The sequence below is a fragment of the Leptinotarsa decemlineata genome, unplaced genomic scaffold (assembly GCF_025532065.1).
Source record: "Leptinotarsa decemlineata unplaced genomic scaffold, Ldec_3_MD MMD2_P_RNA_scaffold_2, whole genome shotgun sequence".
Lineage (NCBI taxonomy): Eukaryota > Metazoa > Arthropoda > Insecta > Coleoptera > Chrysomelidae > Leptinotarsa > Leptinotarsa decemlineata.
In genome coordinates, this window is record NW_027412529.1 from 11,025,032 (window position 1) to 11,051,662 (window position 26,631).

The 26,631-nt window shown below is 36.6% G+C and overlaps 1 protein-coding gene across 16 annotated transcripts in view; it reads right to left on the minus strand.

Annotated features, from left to right (window-relative positions):
* The window catches only part of br (broad-complex core protein), a 124,568-nt gene that overhangs the window by 22,433 nt on the left and 75,504 nt on the right, over nt 1–26,631 (minus strand). For 13 of the 16 annotated variants that reach the window (XM_074183523.1, XM_074183514.1, XM_074183452.1 and 10 more), the window contains exons 4-6: nt 22,508–22,886; nt 17,036–17,389; nt 13,928–13,978 (exon numbers count right to left, since the gene is read on the minus strand). In XM_074183523.1, coding sequence (XP_074039624.1) covers nt 13,928–13,978; nt 17,036–17,389; nt 22,508–22,886 — 784 coding nt within the window. Of the gene's footprint in view, nt 1–1,259; nt 6,846–6,897; nt 8,085–13,927; nt 13,979–17,035; nt 17,390–22,507; nt 22,887–26,631 lie in introns of those variants that run through there. The other 3 variants (XM_074183456.1, XM_023165474.2, XM_074183518.1) reach the window with 2 other exon arrangements.

Below are 26,631 nucleotides of genomic sequence, written 5' to 3' on the forward strand. Positions count from 1 at the left end.
TGGACATAGCAGATCTCCTCGTGATGTAATACAAAGGCCAAGGCGTAAGCGCATTTGCGGCGCCGAGGCCAAAAGGAGAAAGAGAGCGAAGGAGGCAGGAGTGGCAGCAACTATAAGTGCACCCACCTTCTCCCCCACTCCACCTCCACAGCAAGGGCACTTCCGACGGCGGGCGCCAAGAGCTCCGCCTTGAATAAAGGCAAGGAACCGCTGTCCCGGCAGGAAAGCCCCCTCACTTGTGCATCTACACGGAGGGAACCCCAAGAAGGTTGTAGAAGTCGCGCAACGACAGTAATGTCGCTGCACCTTTTGAAACCTTCGCGGAGATCACCGTGAGACACCTCAAGATTGCCAAAGAGAGTGTGTGTTCGGCGAGTCTTGGCCTACACCTGCCAATATAAAAGAGATATCTCCTAGTGACCTGTCCACCTTCCTGGAAAGGACAGGATGGACGATGACCTAGGAGGACAACTCCTAGGGAGGATGTACAATGGGTCACATGTGGCCTAAGTGCTGTGGATCTACTCTCACCCTCCCTACTCTACAGATACAGATAGATAGGCTGCTTTGTTCATCATATACTTTTTATTTTTTGTCCATTTCTTTCTGAATTGTTTTCAAATCAAATATAAAGATAAAAGATAAATATTTATTTCTTTGACAATTCTGAATATGTAATAGGCGTAGTTGTAAACCAATCAAACTGAAAGTATACAGTCTTCCAATTGGGATTTCCGAACTTTGACAATTTATAACGGTCATCTTGTTGACGCTTCATCTATCAAATCATCATGGACAAATATAGCATACAACACGTGCAAATAATATAATTGCTTATATTAGGATACTTAGGATGCTTATGTGTTAGGATACTGGCATTTCCAAAACGTGTATAGTTCAAGTAAACGATATTGTGCAACCTACCTTCCAACAGCTCCCCTTTAATAATATAGTTACGAAGCTAACTAATTTCGTTGTTCAATAATCATTTATGATTTAAACGATCGACCAACATCCGCAAAACACAAGATCTGCCGAAAACATCGCCGCTGTCTGTGAGAGTGTGCAAAAGAATCCGAGACAGACGATTTCGCGTCGTTCACAAGAACTCGGCCTTCCGCAGACTACAACTTGACGAATTTTACGTCTTGACTTGGGCTTGCACCCGTACAACATTCAAGTGACTCAGGAACTGAAGGTAAGCGACCGTAGACGAGTTGTGTTCGCTGAATAGGTTCTGGAGCAGTTGGCAACTAATTTTCATCCAAAAATCATCTTCAGCGATGAAGCCCATTTCTGGATCAATGAGCACGTGAACAAACAAAATTGTCGAATTTGGAACCATACCAATCCACATGAGATCCAAGAGCGTCCAATGCATTCCGAAAAAGTCACTTTTTGGTGTGGATTTTGGGCTGGCATCGTCATCGGTCCATATTTCTTTGAGAACGAAGTTGGCCAGGCTATCACTGTTAACGGCGAGCTTATTGGCCTGAGTTGGATGATCTGGACACCAATGACAGGACGTGCTACACATCTCATGCCACATTGGATATTCTGCACGAGCGATATCAGGGCATGGTCATCTCACGTAGAGGTGACGTGAACTGGCCACCGAGACCGTGCGGTTTAACCCCGTCAGACTTTTTTTTTGTGGAATTTTCGTAAGTAGCAGGTGTATGCAAATGAGACACAAACCACAGCGGTCCTCAAAGCCAATATAACTCATGCCATCGGTCAAATTCAGCCTGATTTATGCGCCGGAGTCATGGAAAATTGAACGTTTCCGATGCGCTCCACTCAGAGAAGCCGTGGCGGAGATTTGAACGATGGAATCAATATGTCTTTAAAACACTTAATGAAAGACCCTATACCACAGTTACAAGTGAATACTGCATTGAAAATTCTATAGATATAATGCATACAATGAACATTCGAATATGGAATTTGTGGAGATCCAGATTATCCCAAAATGAGCCGAAGTACTGTTAAGATAATATTAAAACAAATTCATTTTCAATGAAAAAATACAGAAGGAATTTCACTTAATTTGAACGCAATGATATACTGTGGTCAGGAAAGAAAAAAATATATCATTTGGATGAAACTTGAAGGTCACACGGTATCATATTGCTAGAAAGATGCAAACATTATTGAATTATTGAAACAAGATTATTGATTCCTACGGAAAAGGATTATAGGAGATCCAATAGCTGACACAATTGGGCGCATTGAAACACGTCTCGAGATATTAAAAATAACGGTTTGGTGTTGGGAATGAACTCCAGTAATATTCTTGACATGGATAAACATGATCAATGTCAATGCTGACTTATGCTGAATCGACATCGGGCAATACGCAGTTCTTCAACAACGACACAAAGGGTCTTCATTTTCTTTGTTTTATTTTTAGACTGTGTAATTATTTATTTTCCTATGAATACATGCTGCCTAGCGAAATGAGTTAGTTACATACAGTTATAATTACAATTAGATATAATCTTGTAATTGTTTAATTGTAACTCAGGGGAATTCAGTACCGGAGGCATTCAGTACCTATCACTATCTTTATTCGGTTTTGAAGGCCGTCGTAGTTTGGAACTGCAACCTAACTTTTCGCCAGCACGAGTGGCTGGCTTCTTCAGAGGTTTATTCATCTTGATGATTCGCTGATGAGTCATCGGCGAATCTGAAGAATTTGTTGAAGGTGGGGTCTTTACTTTTGCTTTTAATTGAAGTGGAGCCTACCACAAAGATATGACTGTTGACGTCTTTGAAAAATGGTTCATTCAAATGATTTCATTTCAAGAGACTCTGTAACTATAATGGACAATGTAAGCTACCGTTCTCGATTACAGGAGAAGAACATGCCAACAAGTAGTTGGCGCAAAAATGACATATTAGAATGGTTGTGTCCAAAAAACATAAACGTTCCAGATAACTCAGTAAAAAAACTCTTAGATTTAACCACTTTTAATGAACATAAGTTTGAAAAATATGTAATCGATGTATTGGTTGAATAAGTACAGTGACTTCCTTCTCGTCAATGGGAATGGTATCTCTGGCAGGCAATGTACTCGAAGCTTCATCAGTACTCAGTATCAGTACTCATTAGTCACTCCCCACTCTAACTAATTTAGAATAAATGCATTCTGCACTTGTCCCACTGCGGACCGAATCAGGTTTTCAGAGTTTGACGGAGCCACACTCTTACCATCTGACCTGGAAGATCACTCATCATATAAACTAATAGATAGATGTGAGCCACAATAAACCCTTGTTGGTTGCGGTAGAGGGCCGAATGGACCCACTCACTTTTGACCTGACATAACCTAACCTACTATTTTTTATATGTTCGGAAAAGTTTCCGCAGACAGCACCCCGTCTGGTGTTTTCAGTTGTTGAATGTTTCGACTTTGAAGACATTTTCAAGAAGGTATGACTACACTGAGGTCTCAATCTGCCTGTTCCTAAAGTAGTGACATGCTTTAAGGGTTCTGTGACTTGACACCGGGGTGTCCATCTGCCTACTCCTCAGGTCTCGTCACTGTATCCGCAAGGGTCTCAATCTGCCTTCTCCCAAGCGTCGACTGTGAGTCCACTGTTTGTAATCTTGATTTCATTCGGGTTGAAGCCTAGCACCCTTACCCTTTAAACTGGCTTTTGTCGGAGACAGATGGGTCATAATTGATTTTGTGATGGGGGCATGAATGTCATCAGACATCAGTACCGCCCTTCGCAGTGTACCCCTACCTGGCTGGGGTGAGATGGATGAAGATATTAATCATATTTTAACGGAGGCCATGAGGGCCTCATTCGACAGAGTGTCGGGGCCTTCTATATCGGGAGGGGTCGTCTATAGCGTACGGATTATCGTGAGTTTCTGCGCAATCGAAAACTCGCCGATTCCTCGACTGAATGGACTGCTGAATGGAAGGCAGCTGCAAATCTCTGCGGATGGCTTCGTTCCGCACGAACCACGGAGCATTCACAATCATCCGAAGTAATTTGTTTTGTAAAGTCTCCAAGATTGAGATGTTGGACGGAGCCGCTTGTCCCCGGACGCCTGAAGCATACATGATGACAGGCTTGAACATCGTGTTGTAGATCGTAACTTTGTTTTTTAGGCTTAGCTTTGATCGTCTATTTATCAGAGAGTACAGACTTGCCACCCGACCCTCGATCATTGCCTTCACGCTTATAAAGTGCGGGTTCCAGGTGAGCCTACGATCTATTAGAAGACCGAGGTACTTTATCCGCATCTCCATGAATGAGGTAATTTTTGTGAATCATCTCATTTGTTGAAGCAGTTGGAACTATTTTAAATTTCAATAGCTTCGCGGATTATCTTGGCCTGGAGAGTTTTTTTTGGATGGAAATGGTTTTAGTGTTTTCTAAGCCTGTTTCCCCGTGACGTTTGAAGATGGATCTGATTTATAGAAGGCAAGCTCATGTTCTTAGGCTCTTTTGGAGACTCTTCTGTTGATCTGATCCATCGTATCGGAAATCGGTAGGATGGTAGTACGGCACTTGTAAGGTCACGCCATATTCCATATGGTATCGGTGCTAGATACCGAAGTATAGTAGGAAACTGACTGTCTCCAAGTATCATTGATTTCAACGAATGATGAACATTAAACAATTATTTCTGAAGGTGAAAGACAAAAAACATGAAAGAACTGGCTACAAAGGAAGGAAGTATACAATAGATCCAGAGAAAACCTTTTTTATAGTATGGAGAGCTAGAACTTATGAAATCCACGATTCTTTCATGATGGAATTTTTGAGTTTAGGAATATAGAAGAAAACCATGAAAGTAAAGTTATTTGACTTCTGAAAGAACAAAAATGTCAAAATATGTAATGATTAAAGCTCTTTCTAAACTATTTTCTTGGAATCATCATTCATTAACAACCAGCTGATGTCTGCCTGGAAATTGAAGTCAGCATACTAGGTCAATTGGATAGTTGGGCACAGAATACTTGAACAAAACATATCATTTGAACATTTGCAGAAAACAACAATAAAAATTAATTGGCGCTCCGGGGCGACTTCATTGATTCCAGTGGCGCATTTGCTTTTTCAGCTACAGGAAAACCCGGAAAAACCTGCAGCACCACATCATCTGAAGATCTTGATCTAACAATGTCCTCTCTCTTATAAAACAAAATGTAGGGTGTCTCCAGAGGCTCCAATAAATTCAATGCATCGCCAGAACACTCCGTTTCTTCTTTGACCAAGGCGTAATAATGACCAAATTCAACGCCAGAACCACAGTGAACAATGACTGCATGAATATTATAATAGTGGTCTGCTAGATTGAAATGTTCATCTATTTCGAACCTTCCAACGAGTTTCTTGCTTCCGTTAGAGGTTGAGTCTTGTTTGAAAATCATCAGTGTTATTATTAGATTGACAGTCGATCATCACCTGTTAAAAATTCCATTTTCAGATGATTTAACAATAAGCTTTGCACGGACTGGTTATTAGTCGTATTAGGAAAAGCTAGATGAAGTTCCAGAAATTCACATAAGTTTTCAGTACTTCTTGAACATTTACCACAAAGTAAACAAGTGAGGATTTTTCCAGCAAAAGATTTACAAACACAAGACGAGATGGGTTGTACGGAATCATTAAGTCCAGAGCGGTCAGGAGTATTGATTTTGCTATTGTTTTGCTCACGAAGAGTATTCAACAAGGACCCCAAGAATTCGGAACAATCCTCTTGTTGTCCTAACGAGTATCTAGTGGACTTCAAAGACTCCAGGAAATCGGTTGGAGGGAAAGATGATACCTTCTTACGAAACTGCAACTGTATGAACAGTTGTTTGAGTTTTATGAATAAGTAGGAAACATTCCCGTTCTCGTTCATCATTAAAACTTCGTTCTTGAAATTCTTCGTCATGAACAACACTTGTAAAATGCTATTCATGTAGCAAGTGTTTCCTAAATTATCCAATCCAAAATAATTGATGAATATTATAATTGAGATATAACGTTCTTCAAAAAGAGTTTCCATTTGAGAACGCAAACTGTTTCTCAATTATTTTGTATACAAAAATTTTGTGACTCATTATTGTGTTGTAGTTGTAGTAATGCCTGGGAATTCGAAACATCAGAGTAAACTCCTAGGATGGAAAGTATATTTACCATCCAGAGTCCTTCTACAGTTTATTATCCTTCAATGCAGATGTCAAATACACTAACATTGGTAGGATATGTTTTATTTTTATCAAGAATTACATAAGAGTGCTAAAAACAGATATGAGATTATCCATATACTCCGATACTTCAGTCAGGCAGCAATGAAAATCCATCTGAATTTCAAAAACAAGATAGGAATGACACGAAGAAAATGGGTCCTATAAATCCGTGGAGTTGTCAAAAGTTCAATAAGTTATGTCTTAGGTTAGCGAACTCAGGAACTTGGAACATTGTTACTTGAGTAAATTTTCAAGGTTTATTTAATGAAGTTACAAGACTCTGTGACTTGAGATATACTTTATTACCAAACATCTTTTAATGAAGAATTTTCGAGAGGTGTCTGGTTTAGAGTAATTTCTTAGACATCTACTTTAACTCACATTCAAACTCGTTGTCGCTGTATCACTCTGGTATCGGACTGTTTTTAGTTTTGACTTTTTTTTGATGGTAATTACAAGTGTGTACGACTAGGCTGTTTTTGGTTCTGTAACAGCGGTTGCATATCTTGCACCAGAACTCTTCCGTCTGAGCATAATGCAGATCTCTCACGTGCCTCCTCAGCGTTATCCTATTTCTCAGGGTTTTTCCGCAAATTGTACATTCTTCGCCGATGGTCCGCTTTTCTTCTGCAGACGCATCACCTGAATGTAGAGAAAATAAAAAATATTAGTTGACTGTCCTAAATGTAAAGCAACTACTTTACTTGCGAATCAAAGTAAATCATAACGAAATAAGCTTTCGAAGAAACAGTCAACTAAAATGATTTATTTTCTCTATAGGAACTACCAAAGTATTGTTGCAGAAGAGGAAATAAATGAAACAAAGCATTCTTGGTTTTTGAAAATTGAATAAGCGGCGTTTCGGCAGGAAGTCAATGATCTGTGCTATTTATAATAAATCCAGTTTTTTCGAGTTGTTTAAGATGTTATTTTAAATTGTAGTCAAAAATAATATATGGTAATAAGAGAAGTAGAGAATGAAAGCAAGGTCAGAAAAAATAAAAAATAAAATGGGTATCAGGATAAGTGCAAACATGCATTTCAAGCTCAACTTGTAGTCAGATTCACTTCGAATTTGGAGGAATATATTTTGATTGTTTTCAACATCAGTACTTTATTGAACAGTTTATTGAATCTAAATGTATATTCCTCATGAAAATATATAATAAATATAGGCATGGGCGTCGCAGTAATTATTTTCGGAAAGGTGCACTTACACAACATTTCATTCTATTTACTAATACTGCATTCTTATAATTGATTACAGATAGGCATTGAAAATTAGACATTTATATCAGCGAGGTTAATGACTGTGGTTAATTTTAAATTCAAATCACACTAGTTTCTGAATATACTTTGTATCATTCGAGTCAATCAAAACTGTACAACATTTAGCCATTGAACGTCGATTTATCACCTGATGTATTGTTTGGGATCAACGGAGCAATGAAAACCATATCATCAGCTGCATTGTAGATGACTTTGAATCTTCCTCCTTCACATCTTGTGATAACGTGAGAGACAATGGCAGGTCAATTCAGATTGGAAAATTCACCAAGCACACAAAAATTTCGGGATATATGGACGAACTAACATCTAAAATGTTCTTGCACCACATGATTCCGAAATACATGTTTGATACAAACTTCGAGAGGAGAGAAAGATGAACAGTTTTCCCGCGAATATGATCGGTAGAAACACCTGGAACTGAGACGGGACAAGAACAGAACATGAGACAGCAGCAGGTATTTACTATGCAGATCATTACACATCAGTCTTCCAGGCGGTACACCATCTTGCAATGCTCAAGAAATATCAGATGGATACCTCAACGGAATGAGCAAATAAGACAGCCATACTGCACTTGAATGCTGTGAAGAACTGAAAAAACAGAACGGGATTAGATTGACTCTATACTGGGTGCCAGGATACTCAGATATCAAGGCAATAAAAAATCTATTTATAGGCCCGGAATCATCTGGGAAGAGAATGGAAGAAGTGCTGTAATAAAACTGGGATTGACTCAGACCGATTACAGAGGTTCTCACCGGACATTTCCCATTGGGAGGCCATCTGAATATAAGAAGGCTGTATAACAGAGAGCTAAGCTACAAACATTGCAACATAGGGGCAGAAACAGGTCGTCATATTTTATGTGAATGTAAGGTACAAGAGGCAAATAATCTTTGGACAATCTACATTATGTCCAGAAGAATATGACGAATATTAAACACGAGACCTTTACAAACTAGTACAGGGAATCAGATTGAAAGAGATGAGGGATAAGATGCAATAAGCCCATGACGCACTGAAGGGTTATGATTAGGATCAGCAATCTACAAGCTTGAACAAACTGTAGAATTTGACTAAAGGCAAGAGACTGCTACCGGGATTCCTAGAATATTTATTCACTTCGTAATAAAAAAGAATGGTAAATTTTCTAGACATTTTTTCACTCACCCAATGAAATAAAACACTAGAAGGGTAAATTAGATTGAAACGGAATACTTAACGGTATGTTGTATGTTTAGGAAGTGGAAGATGGCGGCCATTTTGACGAAATAACAAAAAAGTGCTTTCAACTGTAGAAATTGTGTTGCATTGAAACATATTTTTCTTAGGAGAGATAACTTTTTGGGAAAAACCTCTTCATCGACATACAGAAAGTGGATAACTTTTGAAGAAAAGAGAAAAATTAAATACTGCAGTAAAAACTCTAGATGTGTGAGAATATGCAAAGAAGTTGTTTCAGATACAAATTTGAATAAAAATTCATCCGCCTACTTTCAAACATGAACATTCAGATCCATGAATGCTACAAAAATAACTTTGTTGTTCTTTGAGGTTTGATTTATATATTATTGGGTTTATGTATGCCTTTTTGTGATCGTCGTACCTTTGGATCAGTTTTCGGCCAAACCAAGAACAAATACAAATCAAAACACAAGACCTAACATTCAATATACTACACAAAACAATACACTCTCCTAGAAACGGTAAACCTAGAGAAGGTCAAACACAAAGGATATTACCTGGTGTAACCCAAATACAGGCAAATTTACCTACAGTACCTGCACTAAGGCGTTCTGACCGCATAAAAGAACAAACAAGAGGATGAAACGTTCAGTTTGAGTAAAGCCTTGAAGATGATAGCACGACCAGCTGTCGAAAGCGCTTGCATATAATAAATAGGAATTATAAAGCTTTAAATCCTTTTTGTGACAGATGTTATTAATAATATATATATAGTAGAATATAGTAGTATGTATACTGCCGCTACCGTATAGCGAAACGAGTCTTAAATAAAATATAATGTGGAAATTCTAATTTTTTTTTTACATTTGTTCATTTACATATAATAATAATTAAATGAGACCACAAAGCCAGAATTTTGAGTTGGTATTTATGCAAACAAATCAAAAACTTTTTTATTTAAAGTAATTAACAAAAATTCCGAATCTCCGAACAAACTTTCAAAGAACAATTTGTCTGAATCACTATGTTTCAATTTAAGATCTTCAGAATATTTTCAAAAGAATGGTGCCCAGAAACCTAACTTACCGCCATTTGAACACTTTGCACGAACAGCTTGAATTTTATTCCTGACATTTGGTTATTAAACACTATTACCTAAATCCCTGTTCGTAAAATTAATTTATTGATTTCGTTTTTTGCACGAAACTCAACTTGCGGACGCGTCAGTAAGATGGCAGCGACGGTCGAGAGAAGGAATTGGTGATAGCCACTTTTGCCAGACATGTTCCTCTTCGGTCGTCATTACGGCCACCAAGAAAAACATTCGCCAGCCGGTACAATCGCTAAATGTTTTTTATTTTTTATGTACCTATAAGATGGATATCGAGAAGTTTCAAGCATAGGATGAATGACATTTGCAACTGAGCAATAAACAACTGTCATTACAAAATTAATTTCCATATATTCTTTATCGTATGACAGAATTCCTTGAACCCTATAATGGGGAACATTCAAAGAACCTGTTGGGTGGGTTCATGAATTCTTTTGGGGACAGTAATTTTTGGATTATCACCTATAATTATCTGTTAATACTTATTAGAATAATTTTAAACAATAATCGAAATGAAAGTACTCCCTAGTTAAGTTCATTGATTTGAAATATTGATAAGTAAACTAGTGCTGATGTATTTAGAAAAGAATTACGACTACTGAATTGAAATTATAAAGTACGGGTTATATCTGTTGTTGACTATTGAATACGTTTTGGATAAAGACATCATTTTGTAATGTATGAAAATGTAAAAATGATTTTTTCTACTGATTTTTTAATAAAAGCGAAAAATTTGATTCGTTTTTCATAAATGCAGTTTTACTCTGTATTGTCTGCATGACATATCTAGATTTGCAAGAAAATTATGCAAAACATGCAAGTTTGTAAAAGTTTTATGATATTTCGTTGTATCGACTATCTGATTTTCATTTAATGAACAAAGTTTGGGTAACGAAACATGTGAATTGAGTATCTGAAAACAAGCTAATGCTTAATTGATATACTTCAAAAAAATAAAAACAATACTATTAGAAAATATCAGTAAAGAAAACCTTTTTTTTCTTCAAAAACGTGATTTACTGTACAGTTAAACTTTATGTTTGCAACAGATTGAATTGGGTGTTTCCCAAAGAGAGGGTTGAAAAAGTCTGTTTTGTTTGTATGCTTTAACGTTGGGAGAGATGAATGTTTTGAAATTTCATTTCGAAATAATTATGTACTTTCTTCAGTGAAAATTTCATAATGAAGTGTTATTTAAATACGTTTTCATAGATTTTCCTGAAGACCAATTCCATGACATAGGTGAAATATTTTTGCTGTCAGTAATTAATAGGTAAAATACTAATTTTGTTCAAAATTTCCCTACCAGTGTCGAATTTCCCAGGAATTGAGGTATTCTCAGACATCTGGCATCAGTAGTCACCGCAAAATACCAACAGAAATTTTGAAGAAGGTAGGTAATTGGCAAGGTTCAGAGATAATACACTTGGAAAACACAAGTGTATTCATAACATTTACAATTTTTTGATAATTGGGAAGCCGTTGAAAATAAAAGTAGTCAAGATTGACAAAAAATCAGTGTGAGAACATCCATACTTTATATGGTAAGAGAACTTCCCTAGGACCCTATTTGAAATTGCTTCTGAAATGGAAAACAGCATATTGTTGGAAATGAAGAGAGTTTTTCTCATAATCATAGATATTATGTTGCAACTGAAGTTTTTGTGGATATGTAGTTTATGGTCATATTTATTTTATTATAATGGAAAAAAACTAATAGTTAGGAAAAGTATGTAAAAAATAACGACATTATTTTGATATATAGTTGTAATTTTTTGTATTTTCATTAAGTAAATATTTGCAGAACCTTCAGTTTGTACGTGGGTCACCCTTGTTTAATGAATTTTTCATCGAATATTTTGAATCATTTAGAGTGAAAAAGAAAATGCTATTTTTTATTAAGGACTCTTACTGCTTTTCATTAGATTTGTCATTTCTTCGAGAATTATCTGAGAGACGATTCCTCAGTGACTCCATATTTATCTATGTGTCTTATGTATGTATTTATGATGTACTGTAAATTGATTTTAGTCGTTTCCTATACAATTTCTATATATAAACATTAAATGGAATACATATTATCATTTTCAATACATTTTCATTCCTTTACCATTTCTGTTCTTGTTGAAAACTGTGCATAAACACATCCGTGTAAATCAATATTGCAAGAAGTGAATGAAATAACAAATATTTCACTGTTTGTGACTACTGTTTTTTTGACATTCATAATAGTTTTTCCTGAATTTGACCCTCAAATTTTAAAATCTAGATTTTGCCTACTCCATAGTTCTCCCCAATAATAGTACTAAGACCGAAATAACAAATGTGTTGAATTCAATTTCTAGACATAAAATATCATATTATTATTGGCCCATACTTATTATTCGATCCATTTGATTATTCATTTTCATTTCAGATCACAATAATGTGTTTCCTTTACAAATGAGTGTTTTTATATTTCTCTAAATTCTATACACATTGTTAATTTTTTGTGATGCACTGTTTGAAACTTTTGGTGTAGTAATGAATATTACTGGAGTAACTGGAATAACGGTTTGGTGTTGGAAAAAACTCCAGTAATATACATTGTTAACTGTTTGATCACCTTTTGAAATATTTTTTAACTCATCATTTTTCATATTTGTTTGATTACTTTTTTTATTCTCAGACATATTCGTTACAAACTTATTACCAACCGGATGAGCCTTTGGCAAGGAAATGTTCAACATTTGGAAATTTGTAATCGGAGCTACTCACAAATCAAAGATGTTTTGAGCAATAAGGGGGCCTGTTACTAACACCTAATGTATATACCAAAGTTTTGTAAAACGAAGATAAAATCACTAAAATAACCCAAAATCAAATATCCCACTCTCAGGCACTTGAAGAGCTGTGTTTAAATTTTAAACTGTCGTCTCGACCTCTCGCTTTCTAACCCTCGCCGATGTTGGCCCTCATTGAAGAATAAAAAATTACTGTATATCCGACCTTTCAGTACACTAGAGTAAAAGTAAGATCATGTCTACGAAAAATAAATGAAGAGAATAATAACCTAATACGTGAAATTCTGAATCTCTGGTGTGAAATGAATCTATTGAAAACACTTTCCCTCACCAGAACGAAAATGCTGTTTCTCGACGTGCGTTTCGATAATCAAGTTAGCATCATCAGGAGATTACTAAAACTAAGGCAAGGAAAAGTGTTTTCAATAGAATACTGACTGTGGTCAACATCTGCAGTCCAGATGTTGACCATTGAATCTTTTGGCTCTTCTCCAAAGTCAAGTTTATCCTCAAAGACACAAGGTCAGACAAGAACAGAAAGAATGTTTATAAAAAAAATCAATAAAAGTATGTAAACTTCGAACAACAAATACATTTTTTTGCAGAAGGTTTTTTTATCGTTATTTCTTTAACATCTCTCGTATAATAAATAGCCTGTAGGATGTTATGTATCACTGTCCTACTATTTAGCCTATTGATTTGATGATTATTTAATATTATTTTGCAACAAAGAATAGAATATTTTATTCAACATGGGCTTAGAAGAGGTAAATATTCTTGAAATTATAGTGTGTAATATTAAATATTCATTAGGTGGGAGAAATATATACCGTCGTCACAATGTTCTCATCGTATGCTTGAAACTTCGTTCACATATTCCAGATGACAAACTTATAATACATGTAACCAAATCACATATCAATAAGTTATAATAGAGGATCGAAGGGCATAAAGCTAAGCTTTTTTTGTACTGTTTAGATGGCTTCCCCAAAAATAAAATGAAAAAATAGAAAAACAACACAAACAGATCAGGGACAAGATAAACAGAAAACACACAAGATTAAAACACATTCCGAAACAAATAAATGGAATTGGAAAAGAAATTTTCAGAAAGTATAGCAAAGAGTTGAAGTAAATAATTTTTTCTGAAAATTTCTTCAACATAGCTTGGACAAAGACTTCTGCTTTGGTCGAGCTATCTGAAATATCATAGCACTCAAATTATTTTTGAAAATTTAAGTGAGATAATATTTCTGGGAGTAAATCACAAAAAAACGAGTCACCTTAACTGACACTACATTCAATGCAACATTCAGTTAAGACAACAATTATTTAATAAAAATTGACTTTCTTACCTTGAGAAGTGCCGGCTAAGCTGTCATTTCCCTGTAGAGACTGATTCAAACCTGAAAAAAACGTATAATCAATCATTCAAATTATAAAATTCTAACTTTGGTGGAGATTTCTTTCGACAATTTTCTCTCGAACACTAGCAGTTTGTGGGACATGAGAAAAACCACCTCTAGCAAGAAGTTTGAATCGACAGGTAAGAAAAGATCATTGCACCTTGGTATCACCAAGTTTTCACCTTGGAGAGAAAGTCGCAGAGAGAAATAAGAAGCGATTTCTCATTTGGCGGTCGATTTTGCAATGGATTGCCGTTAGAACTATCTTTCATCTTTGATATTTGTGGTTCAAGTTTTTTGTAAATCCCACAGATAGCGAATTTATATACAATTCTGCTTTCATATATTCCTCCACTGGGCAGAGGTAGCGATTTAACAGACCATTTTCAAATTCAATATTCAATCTTTGAAGAATTTTTAACCGACATAGACATATAAAAGCTCATTCAAATTGGCACTTCTGATTGAGTAAATATGAAATATTTATCATTTTCTAATTCTGTAGAATTTTAATGGATAGGTTTGAAATAGGTTATTTTCGGAATGAAAATGGCCAGTTGTGAGATTTGCGAATAAATTGAAATGACTAATTGCTCCGTTGCCATACAGATTACAGTAATATTTTTCCACCAAACTATGCGTCGAATATCAGAATAGATTCAAGGTGTTCTTTTCAGAATTACAAGTTTCCATCGTAAATTTTGACTATAAGACCAGAAACACTCTGTATAGCTAATGTCAGTACCAGGAATTTGGCACTTGCATTGTGTATTTCTTGACAGAGATAAGCAAAACAAATGAAATCTGCAAGAAGATTCCATCACCTTCTTCATCATTTTGAAGATCACAGATAGCTAGTTGAACCCCATGAAAGAATTTGTCTGTTTGTGGACGAAACACAATATCAGGCATTGAGTTCTGCACAAACTATGTGTGCAAGTTAATTTTCCTGATGGATCAGGACAGAATTGATACAAACATTTCAAAAAGACTGCTCGTGGAAGGACAAGTTCGGAGGTCCAACGTTCTATGTAGAGTTCAGAGCAACACTCCCTTGGATCCAATGTTCGGAATGTATTGTATTGGAATGATATGAAGGAAAGACTGTCAGCGAATATTTTTATAGAAGTACTAGCAATATAATGCAGCGAGGAGGTAGGTAGGTAGGTCTAAAGTGAGTGGGTCTATTCGACCCTCCACCGCAACCCATAAGGGTTTATTGTGGCTCACACCTATTCACACTCGGCCAAATAAACCGAGCTTCTTAACGAAGCCGATTAGTTTGTATGGTGGTCTTTCAGGTCAGATAGTGATAGTACGGATCTGCCGAACTCAAAGAACCTGACTCAAACCAAAGTATATGCTCTGCAGTTTCATCATTTTCCAGTCAGAGGCGACACACACTGACTTCCGACAGTCCAAGTCTCTGCATGTGATGATTCAAATGACAGTGACCTGTAAGAAGGCCTGTTAGACATCGTAGTTCATCCCTAGTGTAGTCCAACAACTGTTTGGCATCAAGATTTGAAGCGTGAATAAACGCCTTGGAGGGAGCCAATCCTGGAAGATTCTGCCAGAAGTCCATAACTCTTCTTGCCATCCAGGTGTTCAGTGTTTGTTTGGCAAAGCCCAAAGCGTTGCCAATGACAGGTTCTGGTCCAATGAATCCGCTTGCAGCACCCTCCTTTGCAAGAGAGTCAGAAGCTTCATTGCCTTCTAGGCCAGTATGGCCAGGAATCCAGACCAGAGACAATCTGTTAAGTCTTCCTATCGAGGAGAGTCTTTTTTGGCAGTTTGCTACCAATTTAGACGTTGCTCGGTAGGAGCCAAGAGCTTCCAACGCCGCTTGACTGTCCGAGAATATTTTTATTGACTTGTGAGCGAGGTTGGATTTATCCAATCTCTCCGCACACAATTCAATAGCGTAAATTTCCGCTTGAAATACAGTCGCATGAGTTCCTAGGCAGGTAGATAACTCTGTTCTGGGTCTGCGACTGAAAACACCTGCACCAGAACTGGAAGATGTTTTTGATCCATCTGTGAACCAACAACTATCTGCTCTTAATATTTCCTTCTCCCGCAGGATCCAGTCCTCTCTACTCGGGAATAGTACTTTATAAGGCAGTTCGTAGTTGACAGTTGGAGGCATAAAGTCAGAGGTCATTTCCAGAATGCTGTGACTTTCAATGTCAACCAACAGTCTGTTGCACTCTGCATTGAATTGATTTGTGCAATTGGCAATGTGCACAAGTCTGTATGCAGTCCATCTAGCCTCTCTTTCCAGATCTTTATGGCCGCTGACGGTGTAGTACTGATGGCACCACTGATAGCCAGACAGCTTCGCTTGGGCCGTTTTCTGTAAAGCCTTCGGGCACCAAGCAATTGCACCATAAGTGATCAATGGTCTGACAATCATCACATAAATCCAATGGATTTGTTTGGGACCTAAACCCCAAGTTTTACCACAAATCCTTCGACATGTCCATAGAGACAGTCTGGCTTTGTGTAAAACTTTTTCCAAGTGAGCGTTCCAGGTGAGTCTTTTATCAAGGACAATGCCAAGATATTTCACCTCCGTTCCAAATGGAATGCACACCACTGAGGGAAAGTGGCGTTAGATCGTTCAATTTCCTTTTCTTGGTGATGGGGATTAACACAGTTTTGCTGGGGTTGACAAACATCTGCTCCCTCAGGCACCAACTGTGAACAAAGTCCAACGCGCTTTGGAGGATATTACAAGCTACCCTTCACGATGTGGACCTTGCCAGGATGACAAGGTCATCTGCATAAGCTTGCAAATCAACTGAGGAGGTGGTAGTGTGCTTGACTCACGATCCAAAGATTGTGAGCTAGAATCCAACTTCAATAAGATATTTTTCATTCGAGGATTTGTCTGGCAGAAGTTGGATAGACTCTGCTAAGTTACATGTCTGTCAGGACTGCAAATAGTCTTGGTGTACTTTAGTTGACCTGAAAAGGTATCAACATAGCCTACTCAAAACATGCAAAACACTTGATGCCGTTGACAGAAAAAAAAACAATCTAATCCTGACTTACCTCCAAGACTGGTCGGATCCCCGGCCAGCGCCGCCATACTAAAGTTAAAGCTGCCGGCCGCTGTAGCGAAAAGCTTGCTCTCCGGAGTTAAATAGGGGCTGATGGCACTGTCATGATCATCATGATCTCCGCCAGAACTGCCCGAGTGCGGTCCCTGAGGTAGGTTGTTAGGCCCGTGTTCGTTAGTCATGTCTGTGGAGTCGTTGCTGTCGCCGTCCTGATTGGTGCCGCACAGTAGTTCCATTGGTTCGTTTTTCACATTCTCGTTGTTGTCATTTGTGCACCGAGAGTGGAGTGTCGTAGGTGAAGGCGAACAAGGTGAATTTTCTCTTTCCGTACTGCTGATGCCGTTACCTGGAACGGGATAAATATTCAATCAGTCAATCATTAAATCCAGATATGTTTTATTGTGTCACGATTAAACTTTTATATTCAATGGAAATAAGAGTATTCGGGTTGATTCAAATCAAGTGCATATCATTCATAACCTTGTTTTTATTGGAGATAGGAAATTTTTCAAATAAGCAAACTGATAACATTTTTACACCCATTCTTTTATACCTCGCAAAAAATAAACGAATTAGATAGATAGATACATAGATAAGCTTCATTGTCTAATCATATTATCTCACCTTATTCGGTGATTGGTATCAAAGAAACAGACTGATCGTCAACATGAATAAAACAGTGTGTATTGAAACAACTGACTCGTCAACCGCTTTTCACAAGCTTTTATTCAACTGGCAATGTTTGTATGTTAGTTCTGGTCAAATATTGCAACTGATTTTTTAAGCAATTATCTTCAACTGATTTTTTAAGCAATTATCTTCAACCGATTGTGCTGAAATTTCACACACACGTTTGGTTTGGATTTCAATGCTTGGTTAGCTTAGTGACGTCATTCTACATCAAACTTGGTAAACCACCCAAAATGACAGACTAGTTTTTTAAACACTCTCATGATATGGGTATCAAAGAGTTTACTAAAGAGAACACAAAAAAATATGACTCCTAATAATTCACACACTGTTACCTAACAATTAATATAAATGCTCAGAAATGGATCAGAAACAGGAGTCTGACGCGTTTGCCAGCTTTTTTTTTTGATATGACTCCACTGGTTTTTTTCTATGGGGTTATCTAAAAAAAAAAAATTGTATACCATGTGCCGTCAGTAGATTTCAATGATCTCAAAAAACCAATCTGTCAGGCATGCCATATCATCACACCGGCTAAAATCACATCAGTCTGTACTAGGGAACTCATGAGATAATATGAGACCATTGTGGAATAACGTTGAGCATAGTCCGAACTTATTTTATTGAATTTATGAAGTTTTCTGTATTTCATGATTTCATATTTCAATATTTTCGAAATATTCGGTTGGAAATGACTTTTGAGAGCCTGTGTATATTTTTAATAACAAGGAGACTTTGTTTAATTTTTCAGCTTGAGAAATTTTGGGATATCCTGTATGTAACTTGATCTTATAAGTAATTCTAAGAAAAACATGTTTTTTCATGAAGTAGGTGAATCTGTATTAATTTGATTTGAAGTTTATTTTATTCTTTTTAAAGCAGATAAATAAAAGTTTGTGCTTGAAAATGTGTTTTAATAATAATTAATTACACGACTATATATAAATTATATAATTCGTAAATTTGAAGGCATCCTTGAGATGCTTATTTTGTTGAAAAACTTCTAGAGAAGTTTTTCAACAAAATAAAATATCAAGTGCGCAAACATGTTTATTCTTAAACTTTTGAAGTAAGTATATTTGAAAGAATAAAAGATACAGATATGCACTTGGAAAAATATAATCAATTCTAGGAAAAACAACATGCTCACAACTCGAAAACGACATCATTCAAAATATGATAACTCTTCTTTGTTTTTTGGAAAACAAATTTTTAATGAATGGTCCGACAAGGTAAAAAAGGAACTGCTAAAGTTTTCTTGAAAAAACGAAAATTATTTCAGTATAATGATTTTAGACAATGGATAAATTTTTACCGGAAATTGTGAATATGTAATTTGAAAAATATTTTGTTACATTGTGAGTGTAGTAAAGTTTAAAACCTATGATCAATCAATAAGTCATTTTATGTTATTTGTGTTGGAATAAGATATAATTCTTTTGACTTATTCTACCTCTGCAATTTGGCACAAAGGATCAATAAAGCCTATCTATATTTCATTAGCTCTTGGAATTTTCTTTTGCAGTAAAGTGCTTTTAAAATGAGTTGAGGAACGCTAAAAGATTAATAGTTTATTTACTCTGAATCGACTTTACAACTATGTATGAGTGTTGAAGTGTTATTTTTTCATTAAGTGCATAATAATAATAATAATAATAATAATATTTATTTATCCTTTGAGACGTTAACAACGTATAGGACATGTCAGTAGAACACGTTAAAATAGTATAAAGAAAATAAACATACATCAAGATAAAATATCTCAGTAGTTTTAAAGTATAAAATGTATAAAATATAAAGAAAAAAAAAACAAGATTAGTCAAAATTGGATGTATAATAAAATAATAAAATCTGGATGAAAGTCTGGACCGCAATCAGCTAAAGTCGTCTAAAAGGAATTCACTGACACTGTAATAAGCCTTAGACAGGAGCAAATTTTTAACTTCTCTTTTAAATGACATCAAACTCATGATTTTAAAGTGATCAGGTAGGTGATTGAATAATTTTATTCCCGTATATTTGGGTGACTGTTCAAATTTAGAGGATCTGTGTCTAGGAATACTTAACAATTTTCCATTTCTGGTTGAGTAACTGTGGTAAGAAGAATTTGTGTTATATTTTGTTAAATTATCGTGGATGTATAATAAGCATTTAAATATGTAAATACAAGGGAATGGCAGGATTTGATATGATATGAAGTGCTGTTTGCACGATTCTCTCCATGGGATATCAAATAATTTTCTGATAATTTTTTTTTGGGAAATAAAAACCCTATCTTTGTTGGTGGCATATCCCCAAAGAACCACATTGTAGCTTAAATGGCTGTCGACCAAGCTATAATATACGTCCAGCAAGGCATGCAAGGGCATAAAATGTTTTATTCTGGAGAGAGCATAGTACGCTTGGTTAACTTTTTTACAAGTGACTGTAATGTGTTCAGACCATCTTAAGCAATCATCCACATAGACACCTAGAAATTTTGTAAAATTCGTTGATACCAATTCCACCCCTCTAATATCAAAGACAGTAGGCTGTTTATCAAGACCGATGGAAGAACTAAAATGGATACATTTTGTTTTATTCAAGTTAACAATCAGATTGTTTAACTTGCACCGATCTAAGAAGTGTGTTATAAACCTTTCCGTTGATGACTTCAATTCCTCTAGGCTGTGTGCTGACACCGCTAACGAGGTATCGTCAGCAAAGAAAGTGAGACTATTGTTGTTGATGTTGAAGTATTTGGGTAGATCATTGACGAATAATAGAAAGATAAGCGGTCCCAGAACAGAGCCTTGAGGAACTCCTGAACTGATTGGTTGAGGATCAGATAGTGTATCTTTTATTTTGACCAACATTGTACGGTCTGAAAGAAAATGTTTGAGCCATTGCAAAAATACACCCCTAAATCCTAGAGTAAAAGTTTGGTTTCAATAAAGTCATAAGATAGAGATCAGTGGCTGCATTATATACATTTAAGAATTGTAATGGATGTTTGGGTTTATTTTTTCTTTAATCCATGTTATCTTTTTGAAGGAAGCAAAACCCTTAATGATTAAAACACATTTAATAGAAAATGTGGGAAACTTCCAAAGAAAATAACTGAATTAAAAAAAAAAAAAAGATGTGCAGATCATTCACAGAACTTTGTTTCCGACACAAACTGGAAAAAACATTTTTGAAAAAACTACTTTCACATGAACATTGAATTGAAAGGAAAGAAACAGTTTTTTTTCAAAAACTACTTTCATAGAAACATTGAATTAGATGAAAATCTTTTTTTCTCATTTAGTTTGTAAATCGATGGATGGATTTAATGCAAAAAAGTGATTAATGTGTATAATAATGTGTGAAATCATGACTACTGATCTTTAGGCAATCAGTAGCACATGCTGCCTATTGCAATGTAATCTACTGGTATACTATGCTTACATAGTTACATGTGCACTGGGACTTGTTATGGTCGTCGTAGTTGTGAGTGTCTGTGATAAAGTGATGAGCTGGACATAAATAATCATAATTACGGAAGTTGGGTCGTTAGTCTTCCCTTTAACGATTCGTACATAAATCAATGTTCCTATGAAGGTAATTGTTTTGAAAAAACTTGTTCTTGTGTAATTCAATGTCCATGTGAAAGTAGTTGTTTTGAGAGTTTTTCTTCCAGTTTTTATCTAAAAAGAGTATTTGTTGCAGTCCTTTTATTTTTTCCTTCATTTTGGATGTTTACCACTCTTATTGTTTCATGATGGTGAATTGGAAAGCCAAAAACCGAGCTCTCCTAAAAATATTCTCATTTCGAGTCACAACAAAGTTGGATGATTATTGGCAAGAAAAACGTATAGAAGTATAATAATAATAATCTTTATTCAAAATAGACATCCTAATATATAAATGGTAATATGATTGTGAATATTAAATAAAATTTTAGACGAAATATAAAATATTATTAGATGTTAGATATAGTATTAGATATAACATGCGAAAATAAGAAAATGTACTAGTGGGAAAATGGACAATGATAAGAAAACAATAGATGCAGATCTTAATCTAATAATTCTGTGATCGTATATATTCCATAAGGGAGTGTTTAAATTGTTGGAGTGAATTGCTTTTTTTAATGTTGATAGGAAGTTTATTATAATTCAATAATCCCTTATGAAATAACGAGTTCATTGTTCTTGAGAGACTAGTTCTTGAAACCCACAGGTCACTGCTACCTCTTGTAGGATAGTTATGAATTTGATGGTTGAAACTGATAAATTCATTGAAGTAAGGTGCTATTTGACCAGTAAGTATTTTAAAGATGAAAATCATTGAAAAATAGTATAATCTGTCTTTTATTGTCAACCAGTTCAACGCGTCAATCATTATTGCAATAGGAGTATATTTGTTGCACTTTAACAGTATTCGCATACCTCTGTTTTGTAGTTTTTGTAGCATTGATATGCAGTTTCCGTCAAGCAGAAAAAGTAAACTGGCACAGTAATCAAAATGCGGTTGAATTATTGATCGGTAAACTGTTAAGTTGGATTGAAATGTTAGTTGACGACTTATCCTTGTAAAGAAAAACATTTTTTTAGAAATTTTGTTGTAGATGTATTGAAAGTGTTTTTTCAGATTCAAATTGTTATCAACTATGAAACCCAGATATTTATATTCTGTAATCATTGTAATGAACTGTAATCACTGTGATCCGTTGTCATTTTAAGTTTATTTTATAAAATATTCAATGGGGGACTATTGATAGTTGATCTGCCGATCACTGCATTTCACTCACCTTCTATTTCATTTTTCATCGAATTCAAATTGAGGTTGAGGACATTGTTTTTCATGGCGCTGGGCGAGAAATCGGCCGGTTGCGTTTGCGGCGGATGCGTGTGCGTTGATAAATTCAATTCGTTATTATTATTATTTCCTATGATGTGTTCTGCTCTAACTCTCTTGTGATCGTTTTCCGGATCTATAGATATCCTTCTTTCTCTTCTATACTGCATCGCCGCCCGCCTGAGAAGCTGGTTGACGGTGGCGCCATGCGGGGGGGAAGAGGGTGACGTGAAGAGGGCGTCCTCTACTAGCTTTTCGGTGAATGTCGGGTGATGATTCGATACCGGCGTCGAATGTTGTTGGGATCTAACCATACTTTGTACTTGTGCCAACTGAAAAAATACAATATGTTACTTGATCTTGACAACGGTCATTCTAAGAAACGTATTATTTTTTTAGTAAAATAGGCAAATCTCGCAATGAGCTTTTATACCATATAAATTTTTCAATGTAATTAATTAATTGGTCCGATTTATTTGAAGATTATTTGCTTCTTTTTGAAACTGTCGAATAAAGACTTGTTTAAACCTTTTTTTACTATTAATCAGTACGACCAATCAGCCTTATATCCTTCCTGTTGAAAGGACTTGAGAGGATACTGGACGGACACATCAGGAGGGTAGCATTATACAGTGCTAGTCAAAAGTCCCCTCCCCCCCTCGTATCTTTGGAACGGGTATACTTATAATAATGAAATTTGGAGGGTGGAAATAAAACGGATGTAGGCTTCTTAACTGGTCATAACAGGTGACGCAATAGTCATAAATGACGTCACAAGGCCACTGTGACCAAAAATTTTAAATGGGACCCTATGGCAAGTGACAGCTCGTTTGAAAGGTATTGAAAATACCTATTCAGTCATACCAATTTTGTTTGGGTTTCGGCTGATTTTGATTGATAAATGGAAGAAATACGAAAATTATTGTTTCACATTTAATTAATAAAGATTTTAAAGTACGCCTCTGGTTCATTGTCAAAAAGGTTGACGTGTTTGAATTATCTACTTGTCAAAAGTGTTTATACCTTGAAAATTTACCTAAGCTATTGTTTAACGAGACGTTTAAGTGTTTACATAGGCAAAATGGTACGTACTGTAGCCGACAAAGTAGCAGCTATTGCTATAATAATAATTGGTGAATGTAGAAACAATTTCCATGCAGCGGAACGACTGTTTAATGAGAGGTACCCCGATCGCCCTATATCGAGGGTTTATTTGAGGGAGCTTCTTCGGAAGTTTGAAGCATCAGGTAGTGTTCAAGATGCCAAACGATCTGGTCGACCAACAATTAGTGATGACAAAAAAATTGACATACTTGGAGAAATGGTAGTGAACCCAACTTCTTCCACAGCCCAAGTTGCGTCTATCTGTGAAGTCAGTCAAAGGACAGTACATAGGGTGTTGGCTAAAAACAAATTTCATCCATACAAATTAAAAATGGTGCACCAACTTTCAGATGATGACCCCAACCGAAGACTAGAATTCTGTGAAACTATGTCCGATAAAATGAACCAACAACCAGGCTACATACAGACAATTTGTTTTAGTGACGAAAGTACTTTCTTTCTCAATGGAAATGTTAACACTCAAAATGTGAGGTATTGGAGTGACACAAATCCTCACATCTTTCGTGAAAAACATACTCAATTTCCAGAAAAAGTAAATGTTTGGGCAGGTATTTTGGGAAACCACATAGTTGGGCCTCTTTTTCTCAATGCTAACTTAACCGGTGAATTGTATCTGGAGATGTTACAAACTGATATTGAGGCGTTAATTCTTGAAATTCTAGAAGATAATCCAGATGAATTCGACAACTTGGAAATAACGTTTCGACAAGATGGTGCTCCTGCACACTATTACGGTGCAGTAAGACGTTACCTAGATGAAGAATATCGTGGTAGATGGATTGGACGACGAGGTTCGATCGAATGGCCAGCTCGGTCACCGGACCTTACACCATTAGATTTTTTTCTATGGGGGTACTTGAAATCTAAGGTTTACGCTACAGCACCTGACAGTATTGCCATTCTGAAACAACGAATTGTTGAAGAATGTAGGGCAATTTCCGCTGACACACTGGGACGAGTACGACAAGAGTTTAGCAATAGGATGCATTACTGCCAGGAAGTAGATGGAGCACATTTTGAACACTTATTATAAGAACTGGTTCTTAAATCTTTATTAATTAAATGCGAAACTATAATTTTCGTATTTCTTCAATTTATCAATCAAAATCAGCCGAAACCCAAACAAAATTGGTATGACTGAATAGGTATTTTCAATACCTTTCAAACGAGCTGTCACTTGCCATAGGGTCCCATTTAAAATTTTTGGTCACAGTGGCCTTGTGACGTCATTTATGACTATTGCGTCACCTGTTATGACCAGTTAAGAAGCCTACATCCGTTTATTTCCACCCTCCAAATTTCATTATTAGAAGTATACCCGTTCAAAAGATACGAGGGGGGGAGGGGACTTTTAACTAGCACTGTATGTATCCCCATTGAATAACCACCAGTATGCTTATCAAACCGGCAAATCAACAGATTCAGCATTAAACAACCTCGTTGAGAAAATCTTCCAATTCCTTGACAACGATGAGATTGTGCTTGCTGTATTTCTTGATATTTAAGGAGCAGTTAACAATGCACTACCTAAATCTATAGGATTGTGTCTGGCTAGGAAAGGTATAGAATCGACGATAACTGGCTGGATCTATGCCATGCTAGTAAACAGAACTGCAATTACGCTAGGTTCAGGGTTACCAAAGGCTGCCCGCAAGGTGTAGCTCCCCTTCTGTATTCGCTCCTGATGGATAGTCTGCTTGATGCCCTCGACAGAATAAAAATTGATCTGCAACCTTATGCAGATGACCTTATCATCCTAGCAAGGTTCGCGTCGAAAAGGGTAGCTTGCAATATCCACCAAAGCGCATTGGACGTTGTTCACAGTTGGTGCCTGAGGAAGCAGATGTCTGTCAACCACAGCCAAACTGTGTTAATTCCCTTCACCAAGAGGAGAAAATTGGACGATCTAACGCCACTTACCTTCAATGGTGAGTTCATTCCATTTGGAACGGAGGTGAAATATCTTGGCATTGTCCTTGATAAAAGACTCACCTGGAAGGCTCACTTGGAAAAAGTTTTACACAAAGCCAGACTGTCTCTATTACAGAAAACGGCCCAAGCGAAGCTCTCTGGCTTACAAAGACAGGCTTGTCTGGCTATCAGTGGTGCCAGCAGTACCACACCGTCAGCGGCCATGGAGATCCTTCTAGATCTACCTCCTCTCCACATTTTTCTGGAGAGGGAGGCTAGATGGACTGCATAAAGACTTGTGCACATTGCCAATTGCACAAATAAATTTAATACAGAGTGCAACAGACTGGTGGTTTACACTGGAAGTCACAGCATTCTGGAAATGACCTCTGACTTCATGCCTCCAACTGTCAACTACGAACTGCCTTATAAAGTACTATTCCCTAGTAGAGAGGACTGGATCCTCCGGGAGAAGGAAATATTAAGTGCAGATAGTTGTTGGTTCACAGGTGGATCAAAAACACCTTCCGGTTCTGGTGCAGGTGTTTTTTAGACACAGACCCAGGACAGCGATATCTACCTGCCTAGGAACTTATGCGACTGTATTTCAAGCGGAAGTTTAAGCTATTGAATTATGTGCGGAGAGATAGGATAAATCCAACCTCACACACAAGTCAATAAAAATATTCGTGGACAGTCAAGCGATGTTGGTAGCTCTTGGCTCCTACCGAGCAACATCTAAATTGGTAGCAAATTGCCAGAGCTGCTGACTCCCTTGCGAAGGAGGGTGATGCAAGCAGCTTCATCGGACCTGAACCTGTCACTGGCATCGCTTTAGGCTTTGCCTAAGATTTGCCTAAGATTTATGGACTTCTGGCAGAATCTTCCAGGATTGGCTCACTCCAAGGCATTTATTCACCCTTCGAAGTTTGATATCAAACAGTTGTTGGACTACAGTATGGATGAACTACGATTTCTAACAGGGTTTCTTACAGGTCACTGTCATTTGAATCATCAAATGCAGAGACTTCGACTGCCGGC